This window comes from Ambystoma mexicanum, chromosome 2p (assembly GCF_040938575.1).
Source record: "Ambystoma mexicanum isolate Mex_15411 chromosome 2p, UKY_AmexF1_1, whole genome shotgun sequence".
Classification (NCBI taxonomy): Eukaryota; Metazoa; Chordata; class Amphibia; order Caudata; family Ambystomatidae; genus Ambystoma; species Ambystoma mexicanum.
In genome coordinates, this window is record NC_090923.1 from 806,025,340 (window position 1) to 806,039,896 (window position 14,557).

The 14,557-nt window shown below is 51.8% G+C and overlaps 1 protein-coding gene across 1 annotated transcript in view; it reads left to right on the forward strand.

The window, feature by feature from the left end:
* Positions 1 to 14,305, forward strand: part of CCNP (cyclin P) — a 209,710-nt gene extending 195,405 nt beyond the window's left edge. The window contains exon 10 of the mRNA XM_069643042.1: positions 13,683 to 14,305. Coding sequence (XP_069499143.1) covers positions 13,683 to 13,884 — 202 coding nt within the window. The 3' untranslated portion in view covers positions 13,885 to 14,305. The remainder of the gene's footprint in view (positions 1 to 13,682) is intronic.
* The last annotated feature ends 252 nt before the right edge of the window (positions 14,306 to 14,557 follow it).

Consider the following 14,557-nt stretch of genomic DNA (forward strand, 5'->3'; position numbering starts at 1 on the left):
CCGGCGAATTAATATTAAATAAATAAACCGGCGGTATGTTCGGGGCTATAAGAATTAAATAATTAAAGTTGGTAGCCTCGAACAATGGGAAAATCCCATAGAGATATATTCGTGGTCTAATATAAAAGTAGTATCCACTGCCACCAGCCAAAACACGATCAGGGGGGACGGAGACGTGCCCCCTCGAACAGACCCCGGGGCAATCGAATTGCCCCGACCAGTATGTCCACAATATGATGGTTTGTACTGGTTTCTGTTCATAATTTGGCACTAGCAAAGCCAATGGTGACTTTGCATGCCCTGGGAGACAGTAGTGTGTCCCAGGGTATGGAGTCTATGTTGGGGGGTCGCTACGACACCCCTGGGTTACGGCACGGAGGGTGCTGTGTAACCCACATCATACTACTACTCTGATGGGCCAGTTGCAAGAACTGTTGTCTGTTTTCTTGAGGTACTACAAGCCGCTTGTAGTCTCCAGGTGCAGACTCAGTTGGTTCACTGTAGAGGAGGCCATCTTCCCAGTGCAACCTATACTTCCCAGGCTCTTGCCCATCAGCCTGAGAAGCTGCCTGTTGGCGAAGACCTTCCAGAGTTGGACATTCTCTCTGTCCCTTACTAAAGTCTGCCCTGTTGGGTCCACCTTCTGCCAGTAAAGACTGCCCCTCATGATGGTCAACAGGATCCAGATCTCCAATGAGTTCCTGGCCTTCCACTAGCTCTTCTTCAGAGTCTAGTTCCACCATACAGGGTTGTACCTCCCTCTCAGCCTCAGCTGGAGGTGGAGTTACAGGTGTAACTTTGGACAACCTCGGAAGTCCTTGTTGGAAGCACTGGAGTGCTTGCTGTTTGCTGTTTCATAGAAGTCTTGGGTTTCCCCCTTTGCTTCTTTTAGTGCAGTGATAGCAAGTTGTAATTAGAGTGGTGTAGGAGTGATATCGTTCTTCATCTCCTGGGGAGTACCTCTCATGGTTGCAGGTCTGGTGAGCTCCTGTAACCTTTTACTAGGCGGTCTGGGGGTATGTGACACTACTTCAAGAGTTTACAGGTCATTACCCAACAGAATGCTTCCTGGTACCTCACTTTGTATGGTGACGGGTATCTTTACAGTCATGTCATTACACTGGATGAGAACTGGTAATTGGGGAAGCATCTGCACGGGCCCTCCAGCTAACTTGCTGAGGCGTTTGGGTTCCTTGGCAACATCCTCAGCCTGAAAAAAAGATTTATCCACCACAGTTATGCTGGCCCCAGTGTCCCTAATGGCAGGAGTCTCCTGACCGTTCACCTGGACACTGTCCTTATAATACTCTTTAGTATTATCTGGGATAGTTATATTTCTCCAGCATGGGGTCTGGCATGGATTCACATGCTCATGAATATTCCCCGTCGTCAGGCTGGGAATCCTCGGTAAAGAAAAAACCAGTATCGGTTTCGTTTCTGATCTGTCTTTCGTAGTAATAACCAATCACTGGTCTCTGCGTCATACTGACCACAGCCAATGACTGCCCTCTACCTAAGCACCGCCTCTGGCAGCCATCTTCAGATTTTTACCGCACGTTCATGTGTTGGGATCCTCGTGCTATTGCTCTCGAGCGTTAGTGCTATTTTTCGCGCTTTTTTCACAAAAACTTCGATTCTTCGGTCAAAAGAGCCTCAAGCTCCACCGATCCTACATCCGATCAACGGGGACCCGTGTCGGATTCATCTGTGCCCCCTCAAGGGTGAAGATTTCGTCGAGCTACACTTCGGAGGACTCCAGAAGCTTCTCAGGCCCGGTCTCGGAGATGGCCCAGGAGAAGGGAAGCTCGACGCCCGGAAAACTGTTCAGGGTCTGCCCTGGATGCCAGCTGCAGAACGTCTTCAAGGAGGACGAACACTCTTTCTGCCTTTACTGCCTTCATGAGGACAAGACGCACGTGGAGAAGGACTGTGCGTTTTGCGGCAACATGTCGGAACGGACCATGAAGGACCGCCATCAACGTCTCGCCAACTGGCTGGAGGGTAAGAGCCCGTCTGGCGAGAAGAAGAAATCCGAGCGGTCTTCTAAGACCTTTGAGGGCGCCCCGGCGACGGGGGCCCAACATAAGGCCAAGCACCGCGAGTCCGCTGGCACCGGGAGTGCCGAACGGTCGGGCTCTACGGGCGCCAGGCAGGGCGCACCCTCCCCGGCACCATCAACCACGAGCCAACGCTCTGGGTCGGGTAAGAGGAAGGCCGAGCACCCGGCGAAGCTCCTGGAGAGGCCCCGGTCGAGCTCTAAGGCAGAGGAGGAGCGTGGCAGTGCCCCCTCCCTCAAGGATAAGGCGGTGAGCGCACCTAAGGTGGTGAAGGCCTTGATCCATCCGACCAAGCCCTCTATCGAAACGGTTGCGGCGGCCCTGGCTCAGCCTGTGGGGGCTACACCAGTGGTGGCGACCTCAGGGCCCAGAATCTCCCTGCCTCCTCGGAGGGAGTCTTCCTTTGTGCCTATCGATAGGACCCCCGTGAAACCCTCCGTGGGGAAGAAGGGGGGGCAGGGCGTCGTCGTAGATTCGGCCTCAACCTCAGAAGAGGAGCTGATCGAGGTCTTAAGCCACGGCCTAGGCGTGGAAGAAGGCCAGCCCGTCGGAATGGACCCCGACGCAGGTGACGACGACGACATCGTCGAGGATACCGACGGGGCCCCTGCTCGCCCGTCGGATTCCCCTCTGCCAGCGCCGCAAGACAACTCGGCGGCCATTTTGTTGGCCATACAGTCCTTATGCTCCGAGATAAGGACGAGGCTACCGTTACCGACGGAGGAACCTCTCCCGTCGGGGGATCCAGAACCGGGACCTTCTGGTGTTCCCCCTACCAAGAAAAGAAGGATCCATCCACCACCTCCTTTTCAACCGTCGCGCCCCGTCCAGCCCTCCTCCCCGTCCACCCGAGGGGATGATAAGGGGACTGACACGGCAGCGACGGGTACGGACGACGAGGCATACGACGAGGATTTTCCGTCGTCGCCTCCCACCAGGGCTTCTCCGCCCGACGAGATCGGATCTTTCCACTCCATGATCTCCAGGGCTTCCGAGCTTTTCCAACTCTGCCCTGAGGAGAAGAAAAAGGAAGGCTTCCTTTACCAGCGGCGCGAGGCCAAGAGGAAGACGGTCCTCGCAGTGCCTCTGTTGGACGACATTTGGGATGAGGGCCTTTCCCTCCTCAAGAACCCTTCCACGACGCCAGCTAGAAGAGACCGGTACGAGAAGAAGTACCGGGTCCCGGACACGGCCCCCCTATGCCTCCGGGCGCAGCCTACCCCGGACTCCGTCGTCTCCGCGGCAGCCAGGAAGAAAGCGGGGGGGGGGGTGCGGCCTCCACATCGACTTCCCCGCCGGACGGCTAGGGAAAGAAATTGGATGCTATGGGACGTAGAGTCATCTCGTCGGCAGCGACGACGATTAAAGCGGCCAACGCCTTGGCTATCGTGGCCCGCTACGACAGGGTACAAGATAGCTCCCCTGCTGGATTTTCTGCCGGACGACAAGAGGGCGGAGGCCCTTGAGATCCTGCAGGAAGGTGAGGTGGCTTCGGACCACGCCATCACCGTGGCGACGGACATCGCCGACACTGGGTTCCGCCAGCTGGGCAACGGCGTTTGCCTTCGACGTCGTGGATGGCTCAAAGCTACGGACTTTCGGCAGGACGTCCAGACCAGAGTCCTGGACATGCCCTTCGACGGGAACAACCTGTTTGGGAAGACAGTGGACGATTCCCTTCAGGCCATCAAGGCGGATACTGAGACGGCCCGGGCCCTTGGAGTCCTGCAGCAACGACGGACGCCCTTTCGGAGCGGCGGAGGCAAGGGCGCCTCCAAAGGTTCCGGCGGCGGTTTCGCTTCCTACCGTCAAGCGGCCCGCTCGTCGTCGCAAGAGGCCTACAGAGGACGAGGCAAGTCTAGCGGACCCCGCCGTCGTCGCCAAGGAGGTCAAGGCGGCAAGGCCGCGTCCAAGCAGGATTGAACCGGCCGTGGGGTCGGGCCCCCACCGAAGCACCCCGGTGGGAGGCCGGCTGGCGGGCTTCGTCAGCGTGTGGGAGTCCATCTCCACCGACCGTTGGGTGCTGGACGCCCTGGCCCGGGGCCACGCGCTCGAGTTTCAAAGAAGGTGCCCGCGCGTCCCCCCCGTGGCCAGGAAAGAACTTCACGTCCCTCAACTTCTCCTGGAGGTAAAGGCGATGCTCAGAAAGGGCGCCATCGAACTCGTCCCAAAGAGGCTTCGGGGCTCCGGAGTCTACTCGCGATACTTCCTCGTGAAGAAGAAGACGGGAGGATGGCGCCCCATCCTAGACCTGCGACGGCTGAACAAGTTCATCAAGGCGCAGAAGTTCCGGATGGTCACCCTCCAGCACGTCCTGGGTCAACTGGAGGAAGGAGACTTCCTATCGTCGTTGGATTTGGAGGATGCCTACTTCCACATTCCCATCCTAAAGGGGCACCGAAAAATTCCTCAGGTTCGTGGTCCAAGGGCGTCATTACCAGTTCAAAGCCCTTCCCTTCGGACTACGGTCGGCACCCAGGGTATTCACCAAGTGCCTCGCACCGGTGGCGGCGCAGCTGCGCCGCGAGGGGATTCACGTCTACCCCTACCTGGACGACTGGCTCATCCGCGCCAAGACGAGGGATCTCGCCGTGGTCCACACGGCAAGGACCGTCCAACTCCTCACGGACCTGGGATTCTCCGTGAACTACGCCAAATCCCACCTGGTGCCCGCGCAAGTCGCACTGTTTCTGGGAGCGAGGCTCGACAGTGTCCCTTCTGGCCTCCCCGTCGGAGGAGAGGACCAGGACCATCTTGGGCAAGGTGCAACGGATGTTGGTGGCCGACGCGGCCAAAGTGAGGTCCATCAAGTCCCTCCTCGGGATGATGTCTTCCTGCATCTACCTCATCCCCATGTGCAGGCTCCGGATGCGCCCGTTGCAAGAATTCCTGGATGCGCGCTGGATCCAGACGACGGGCAGCTTCGAGGAAAGGATCAAGCTCGACGAGAGTTTCCGACGAGCGATACGGTGGTGGGGCACCCGCGCGCATCTGACGGCGGGCATGGACTTCCAGACCCCAGCCCACCAGGAGACTGTGACCACGGATGCCTCCCTGGAAGGGTGGGGAGCGCACACCGAAAATCTGCACGCAAGGGGACTCTGGCTCCCGACGGAGAAGTCCCTGCATATCAACGTCCTGGAGCTCCGTGCAGTGTTTTGGGCCCTCAGGTCCTTCCTTCCGTCCCTCAAGGGCAAGGTGGTGAGGATCTTCACCGACAACACCACCACCATGTTTTACATCAGGAAACAGGGCGGAACCAGGTCCCCAGCGCTGTCCAAGGAGGCGCAGGACCTGTGGCATTGGGCCGTCGCCCAAGGGATTTTTCTGGTGCCGTTTCATCTGGCAGGGATAAAAAACACCATCGCCGACTCACTCAGCAGGGAGCTGCGCTCGTGCCACGAGTGGGAACTACGGCAGGATCTGGTGGATCGCCTCTTCCGACGGTGGGGCACACCCCAGATCGACCTGTTCGCGACGGCGACGAACACCAAGTGCCGGAGGTTCGCCAGCAGGTTTCCCCAGACGAGGAGCATGGGCGATGCCTTCTCGTTCCCCTGGGAGGGCCTGTTCCTCTACGCGTTCCCTCCCTTGCCTCTGCTAATCCGGCTCGTCAACCAGCTCAAGAGGTCACGGTGCAGGATGATCCTCGTCGCACCTGCGTGGCCGAGGCAGATATGGTTCCCGGACCTTCTGGACTTGTCAGCGTCCCCGCCGATCAAGCTGCCGGCGGACGCGGATCTACTCTCCAGGGAAGGAGGCGCCATCCTCCACCACGACCCGAAGTCGCTGAACTTGCAGGCCTGGCTCCTGCAGCGCTAGAGTTTGGAGGATACGACATACCGGCCGATTGCAGAGAGGTTCTTGCAAAGGCCAGGGCGTCCTCGACTCTTAAATGCTACGGACACGAATGGAAGAGGTTCTCTGTCTGGTGCCACGCACAGAAGATTAACCCTCTACGGATTAAGGCTCCCCAAGTACTGCCGTACCTGCTGACGCTGGCCAAAGCTGGTCTGGCACACGCGTCCATCAAGATTCATCTTGCTGCGATCTCCCGATACACCAGAACCACGGGGCGGACGTCCTTGTGGTCTCATCGTCTGGTGAAAGAGTTCATGAAGGGACTGCTCAGATCGTTCCCGCCGGTGAAGGCTCCGGCCCCGGCGTGGGAGCTCAACGTGGTGCTGACCAAGCTCATGGGACCTCCGTTCGAGCCTCTGCACTTGGCCCCGTTGAAGTTTCTATCGTGGAAAACAGCTTTTCTTGTGGCCATCACCTCCGCACGACGAGTGGGAGAGATCCAGGCCCTTTCCTGCAAGGCCCCGTACTTGACTTTCCACGACACGAGGGTAGTGCTCAGGACGCACCCCTCCTTCATGCCCAAGGTACCGTCGGACTTCCATCTCAACGAACCCTTGGTGTTACCTGTGTTCTTCCCGTCGCCTTCGTCGCCGGCTGAGAGGACTTTGCACTCGCTGGATGTAGCTAGAGCGCTGAAGTTCTACGTGGACCGCACGAAGGGTTTTCGGAAGACGTCACAACTCTTTGTGAACTTTGGACCTGTCAATCAGGGGAAGGCTCTCTCGAAGGCTTCCATCTCCAGATGGCTCTCCGGCTGTATCATGTGCTGTCACCGGTTGGCAAACCGACCGCTGCCTGGCCGTCCAAGAGCCCATTCCACCAGAGCGATCGCAGCTACCACGGCGTTCCTATCTGGTGTGCCCCTGCTGGACATATGCAGGGCTGCTACGTGGAGGTCGATGCACACCTTCACGAAATTCTACTGCGTCGACCGGGATTCCAGGGAGGAGTCCAGGGTCGGCCAAGCAGTGCTGCGCAACCTGTTCGCCTGAGGTGAGCCTGGTGAGGAGGTAAGATGCTTAATGTTGAGTTGATGTGATGCTTAATGTTGAGCCTTTGCCACCTCCCGTGGTTGTGCATGTGTGTACTGCTATGTATTCTTTATTCATGAGCATGTGAATCCATGCCAGACCCCATGCTGGAGAAGGAACAAGTTACTTACCTGTAACTGTTGTTCTCCAGCATGGGTCTGGCATGGATTCACATGCGAACCCTCCCGCCTACCCCTCTGCGGCTCTTCACTTGGTCATACTGCCACTTCACGTGCTTCCAAATCTGAAGATGGCTGCCAGAGGCGGTGCTTAGGTAGAGGGCAGTCATTGGCTGTGGTCAGTATGACGCAGAGACCAGTGATTGGTTATTACTACGAAAGACAGATCAGAAACGAAACTGATACTGGTTTTTTCTTTACCGAGGATTCCCAGCCTGACGACAGGGAATATTCATGAGCATGTGAATCCATGCCAGACCCATGCTGGAGAACAACAGTTACAGGTAAGTAACTTGTTCCATACATCTAAATTCTGTTGTTCCCACAGACCCAGAGACACTAAAAAAACACTGGCTGAGACTCCAATGGGTTCATCAGCCAGCAGTAGAAAGTTTCCACTTGCCATTTGTACTTCCTCCTCTGGAGCGAAGGCTAAGGAGACCAGCTGGACCCCTGAAGGTTTACCCTTACATCTGGGATCTCCTTTCACATGGTCGGGCGAGCCACAAACAAAGCATTTACCAAATGCCTTCTGGAATGGTGGCTTGCTCTGACCTCCTTCTGGTTCACCACCAGAGGGTACACTACTCTGATTTGGTTTTCCTTTTTTTTTTTACCCTTATTGTTCTGTTTGGGGCCCTCTTTGGGATTGGAATTATTAGAATTCTCTTTGGAGTCCTTTTTTGGATGCTTTCCCTCATCCTTTTTCTGAGTTACCCCAGAGTCCTTGTGAGTAGCCCTGTTGGCAACCCACAAGTCAGCAGCCTTGGCTAGTTTCCTGGAATCTAATTCCTTTGAATCGGCCAAGTGCTGTCTGAGCTCAGGAGAGCAGGCATCATAAAATGACTCCAACATCAAGATTCTTCATTCCCTCATAAGTGTTCACCTTGTAACCCTTAATACCTCCCTCTAAGTCAGTGGTCTTCAAACTTTTTTGACCTGGGCCCCCCAGAGCAAAGTTTGAGCAAGCCGGGCCCCTCCAAGTGCCAGATGGACAGTATGTAGAAATCGCGATGAACTTTTGCGTGCCGTCACTGCACCCTACTCCCAGTACAGACCCTGGGCTCTCCCCACCCTACTCCCATCACTATCCCAGTGCTGCCGCCCATCCTGCTCCCACCACAGTCCCCTAACACAAGCATACACACATCCATACACATTTAAATAAAAAATAAATTGCCATAAACGTACCTCGCGTGGTTGCTAAAATGCCCCGCTCCAGGTTGCTCTGCCTGTATGTGCGAGGAGGCGCCCCCTCACACATACATACAGTGCCTCAGCCAGCATTTCCAAGGAGCTATGCAAGGCTGGCGAAGCAAAACACCCCCAGCGTTGCATGGCTCAGTGAACACAGTTTCCCTTTGACAGTTCAGCCAGCCCAGAAGCACTCCCTCAGCTGGAAAAAGCTGCAGAGGGGGAGTGCTCAGTGTTTCACTGGGCTGGCTCTTCGGCTCCTCCATAATGGATGAGGTGGCCAGTGGCTGGACGCCCCTTCACCCATTATGGATGAGCCGGCAGGCTTGGACTGGCCTATAGGGCAATAGGGCGATGACCGTACCAAAAATGCAAAATGCTAGTGTAGGCCAGTAAAAATGGGCCACTTTTTTGGCCAATGTGGGCCAGTTTGAGGAGTTACTTCACTATGCAGCTAGTAGTTTTGACCATTGTTGCTGAATAAATATTCTTTAAATATCACCATTTGTTTACATATGTACAAAAAGCAACTCCTTGGGTACTATTCAAACAGCCTGTGACTAAACACTGAATATCCATTTTCAAATGCTGGCCATTTTTTCATTGGTGCCTAAGACCGTTTTATGGCCCACTCTGACCATGTGAGCTGCCCCTTCCCATTTCCTCCAATCTAAAAGAAATAAAATAAAAAAAATATATATTTTTTTTACATTTCATGCTGGGCTCTGGCGCCCCCACCCAGGATGTGGCCGCGCCCCCCTAAGGGGGCGCGCCCCACAGTTTGAAGACCTCTGCTCTAAGTTCTTCAAACTTTCACTCACCCAGGTAGCCCAAGGGGTACCATCATGCTTTTTGAGGGTCCTAAACCTCTTAAGGTACTGGGAAGGGGTCTTCCCAAATCTAGCTATCAAAGCTAGTTTCACACATTCATAATCCTTCTTATTCTCCTCCCCCAACTCCATTACCACATCAGTTGCAACAGGGTGGAGCCTAGAGAACAACCAGGAAAGTAACTCATTTCCTGTAATGTTCTGGAGCCCATGATTATATTCAAACAAACTCAACCAGTCCAACACATCCAGCTTAGGTTCATACATACCCACCAACTCCTTAGGCATCCGGGGTCTTTTGGGACTGGAACTCCTAGAGGATTCGGAGAGAGAAGCACTTTCCACAGACACTTTTTTCATTTCTAGCTCATGGTTGAGCTCCATTTCTCTGAGCCTTAGTTCTTGGTGCCGTTGTTCTGTTTGAGCATTAATTCTTTTGAATTCTAATTCAAGCTTCATTTTTTCTAGTTCCATATATTGAGGATTAAGTGTGGGACCTGGTAAGGGTCCAGTAGGCACAGCTGGCAGGGCAGGTAGAGGCCCAGGGGAGACAACTCTAACATCTTCCACCCCCTCTTCTGCTTCTGACACCTCCTCTTCTGCTTCTGACACCTCCTCTTCTGCTTGTGACTCCAAGTTATCAATACTAACATTCATATCAATATCATTGCTGTCATCTACAGTTGCTGGAGTGGTAGGTTCCTCAACCACCATCCAGACATTGGTTTGCTAACAACCTTTCTATTGGCTCCATTTTCTTGCCTTTAGTCAGGAGATTCTTATGCTTACAGAGAACTCTTAAACAATCAGCAGTTTTTGTAGCAAGGGACTCTTGACTAACTTTCCATAGTTGACCGGTTTTTAGAAAATACTTATTTTAGTGCTAAGCTTTGTGGTTAGTTGCACTAAGGTATCTTTAAGCACACTAAAATGTATACTTCATACAAATCCCACCGCTGTACACCAGTGTTAGGCAGAAACCTGTGCAGTTCCCTTAGGGACCATTGCAAAAGATTTAAGACTACAGGTATTTGGCAGTAAACCCACTTGGTAGCAGTCTGTACCGCACAGATTCACTTGGTAGCTGTGGCTGAGCAGTCAGTCTTCCCTCAAGAAGAGTTAGGCAGTATACAGAGCATACAAAATAGGTACAGAAATACAGTAGCACAAGCAAACACTGACCAGAGCTTGGGTGTAAAAGTATATACTTATTTATTTAACACTCTTATAAAACACACTAGCACTAAATTGGTAAGATAAGTTCAAAACACAATCACTATCAATGGTACATCCCTGATTACTTGTTGGACAAGTCTTAGTTAACACCACTTATTTCCAGACAGAGGTGAGCGCTTAACGTTCGATGGCACTCCAACAAGTTAAATAAAAAGGGAGGGAAAAGCAGAGTTATGGAAGCATACACACTAAATACTTTTTAAAGAACCACAGCAAGTTTAGGAAGGCACAGTCTACTGATGAGCAAAGAAGTTTAGGCACCAGGCCCACTATCAAGGGAGCCGGACGGAAGATGCCCAAGATCAGACAGTTACAGAGGCTTGGAAGTTTGTGGAGGTAGTTCGAAAAAGTTTTAGTTCAGTGCAGAAAAGTTAGCTAAGGTGTGTCCCAGGCTAACCCAGGTTCGAGAGACGAGGATTTAATACACCCCGTTCAAACGGTTGCAAGGGAAGCCGGGCGGAACACAGTACCTTAAATGGAGAGGATACTCCAGCAGGGGCAGTTGTTCCTGGCAGCGGGTGCAAGTTGCAGCGTCTTCCAGAGGAAGAGAAGATCTCGTCGTGGAGGAAGGATGAAGGTCGTTGCACTGCCAGGGAAGAAACCAGCCGCGGAGTTCTCCGGTACAAAGGTACTACCCTTTCGGTTCCCGGTAGTGGTGAAAACATGGTATCCCGGTTGCCGGGGTGCTTGGCACAGGCAAGGCGGCCACGAGATGCTCCAGGAATGCGAAAAGAAGGTAGACTGGTTATCCCCACCAGTCGAAGGAAGAAGACTCTCCGGGCTGGAGATCTCTTCTGTCGTTGGGAAAAGTGTTGAGACGGTTCAGCAGGGCTCCACCGGTGGTGTCGTTGCAGGCCGGCTCAGCTTCTCCCTCCTAGGATTATTAGGTCCTGTGGCGACTTCTGAAGTTCCAGTCCCCAAAGCCCTGCTTTTATGCAGCACACCCCCATTCACTCAGCCTAGCTGTCAATCAAACATGCTAAGTGTTGAGCCACCGGCTCACCACTTGGGCCAATCACACAAGAGTGCGACTTGAGTTACCAAGGTAACTCAGTCCAGGGTGCCTAAACCCCCTCCCACACCTCCTGTGGTGCCCAGAGTGGCACCACTTTTGGAAGCTTCTGTGGAGAAGCCCGCCAAAAAGTGGAACAAAGGGCTCGACTTGGGTTGGAGTTACAGAAGAGAACACAAACGCCATTTTAGAATAGAGCTCTGGCAAAAAATACCAACTGGCGTTTTAATATTAAATAAATAAACCGGCGGTATGTTCGAGGCTATAAGAATTAAAAAATTAAAGTTGGTAGCCTTGAACAATGGGAAAATCCTATAGAGATATATTCGCAGTCGAATATAAAAAGTAGTATTCCCCTGCCACCAGCCAAAACTCGATCAGGGGGGACGGAGACGTGCCCCCTCGAAAAACACCCCCCGGGGCAATCTAATTGCCCTGATCAGTACGTCCACAATATGATGGTTTGTACTGGTTTCTGTTAATAATTTGGGACTAGCAAAGGCAATGGTGACTTTACATGCCCTGGGAGACAGTAGCCAGTCCCAGGGTATGGAGTCTATGTTGGGGGGGTCGCTACGACACCCCTGGGTTACGGCACAGAGGGTGCTGTGTAACCCACATCAAAAAAACACATGAGACCCTATGGAGTAAAAGACCCCATAGCCCATAAAACAGACATGATTTTAGGTGTTCCTTTAACTTTCCAAGAGTGGGAGCAAAAGAATCTCACTCTTAGCAGGAGAGAAAAAAATAAACCCCAAAAATCCAGCAAAGCTGCTGGGGGACTCACTAGGTTTGGGAAATTAGCCTTACAGAGAATTCTCCCTAACACGGTCTGTGGGTTTTATATTGTTGAGCAAGTAAATGCCTAGTTTCTGGTCTTCAACCCAGAAGTTGTATGAAGATAGCTGGGTGGCTACCAGCGTAATGAACACATTTAGAAAGATGTATCTTGTATTACGCTTGCTAGTGTATTGTGACCAGCAATGGTAGCTGGAGCTGAAGACATTGAAAGTTAAACTAGAGTGAGAGTTGGGAGCTGCCAATCCTTGCACAAGGGAGGCCCGATTTGCTGGTAGTAGCTGTACTTCCATTTTGTCACTTATAGTCTCTATGAAGATCTTGTGGCTCACGGTAACTCAAAATGCCATCCTGCATAAATTGATCAGAGAACCATATTTTAATAAAATCGAATTTAATCACCTGACATACTTTGAAGGAAAGTTTTGTTGCTGAGGGAATAATGAGTGGGCCATCTTTGAAGGATGACATGGCATGCATTGTTCCTTGGTGTAGTTTACTGGCAGCAACGGGAACTCCAATAGTTCCCCTACTCCCACCCCCCCAGACCCCACCTTATTTGGCCAATATGCAGAGGGGGGGTGACCAGTGGAGTCCTTCCGCGTACTCTGTGGCAAACCTTCACACCAGATACACAGCAGAGTTACTTGTAATGACCTATCTACCATAGCTCACATTCACAAAGCATTATCCTTTTTCCAACTTTGTCCAGCCTTTTAAATAGAACTGTACAACTTTGACATGAAGCCCAACTTGCCCCAAACATCTAGACAATCCTGTCCCTGGAAGCGGATTTGGGCAGATTTGAGCTTTAAGAAATGTTTGGAAATGTACTCGTTGCGTCGTACCAAAGACCAAGCACATTCTAGCTCGGGTCTAGTTTGAGGAGGACTGAACCAATGGCCAAAATGTAGGTTTGCACAAGAGATGACCAATGGCAGAGTAATTTTGTATCCCCACAGTTCTTGGTTTACATCATATTAACCAATCTCAAGTATATGGGAGGTATATAATACATTTTGCCATTTAGTAGGGTAGAACCCATTTTCAGTATCTGGTTTCTAATAAAATTACCCGCCTGACAAACGCATTCTGTCTGTGACCTTCATTGCAGCCTGTGTCGTTAACATGCATATTTGCTAAAAGAAATTCAGCAGGGAACAGCAGCGAAGTCAGTTAGCCTAGGCCTCGCCTTTCATGAGGTAGATGCAGGCCCCAGTCCCAACTATGAGCTTAACCTCCATGAACCCTTTACACAACGGTTACCAATAAATGGATGACCACAGGCCGGTAACCCGAACTGTTTCAAACCCCAGTGCCACAGGTGTGCTTTTTCCCTGTTCTAGGTAAGCCGCTGTCCATTCACAAGCATGGAGTAGTTTCAGCAGCAATGTAGACCTAGCTTAGTTTGTGCCCATGATGGGTTTGGAAAGAGTTTGACTACTTGTTCAACCACTAATTTTTACTCTTCTAATTGTCAGCGACTCTGAAGTCAGTCACATCCAGCACCTGATGGCCAGGACAGCCCTGCGAGCCAACACTTCTGACACGAATGCCACACACCTGAAGTACTGCAAACCAACAAGGATGAGTGTGAGCATTGGACCTGCTTTGGCCGGCTCACAGTACCTGAGCAGTCTGGCAATCCCTTCCTCATCCTCCCGAAATGATGCACAAACCTGACCTGACCACCGGGCCCACATGTAAAAAAGATATGCAAGATCCTACTGAAATGTACAGGCACTGCCCCTCCTCCCAAATGTACTTTCCTAATGTAACAATGGTATGTGGATTTGGTTTCCTTAAGTGCTGTTTTTTTTTTTTAAATGTAGCTTTGTGTTCTGCTTTTTACTTATATATGTGTTCACTGTCTCTTGTTTGAAATAGTTTGTACTGCTATTTCACCAATGCCAAACTAATTTTGTAGTATTTAAAATGTATAGTAAATATTTATATTGTATTCTACTTTCTTTGTCTTGCGCAGTGTTAGTATGCATAATGTGGTGTACAGGTGGTGGAACGTACCTCACTGAAATAAGCTAATTGTAAAATAAGCAGTGCATTTGTAAAAAAAAAAATAAAGCACCTTTTTATGTAGCTTTGATGGTGTGTTGCTGCTTGTATAATTGTATGTTCCTCCAAATCCGATTGATGGAGTTTGGTTGCTGAGTATCATAGATATTTGCAAGTACTTGCTTTCGCATTTTCTCCTCCCCATGTGTCTGCCTGCTCCTTCCCTCCCCTGTATTGCTGCATGGCTCCGCGCTCACCCTGCCCTCTTCGAAGGCGTGCTGAGAGGGTTCTAGCTGTCGACTGAACAGCAATGCTGATCATGCAGTGTGGTTGCCAAGGAGCC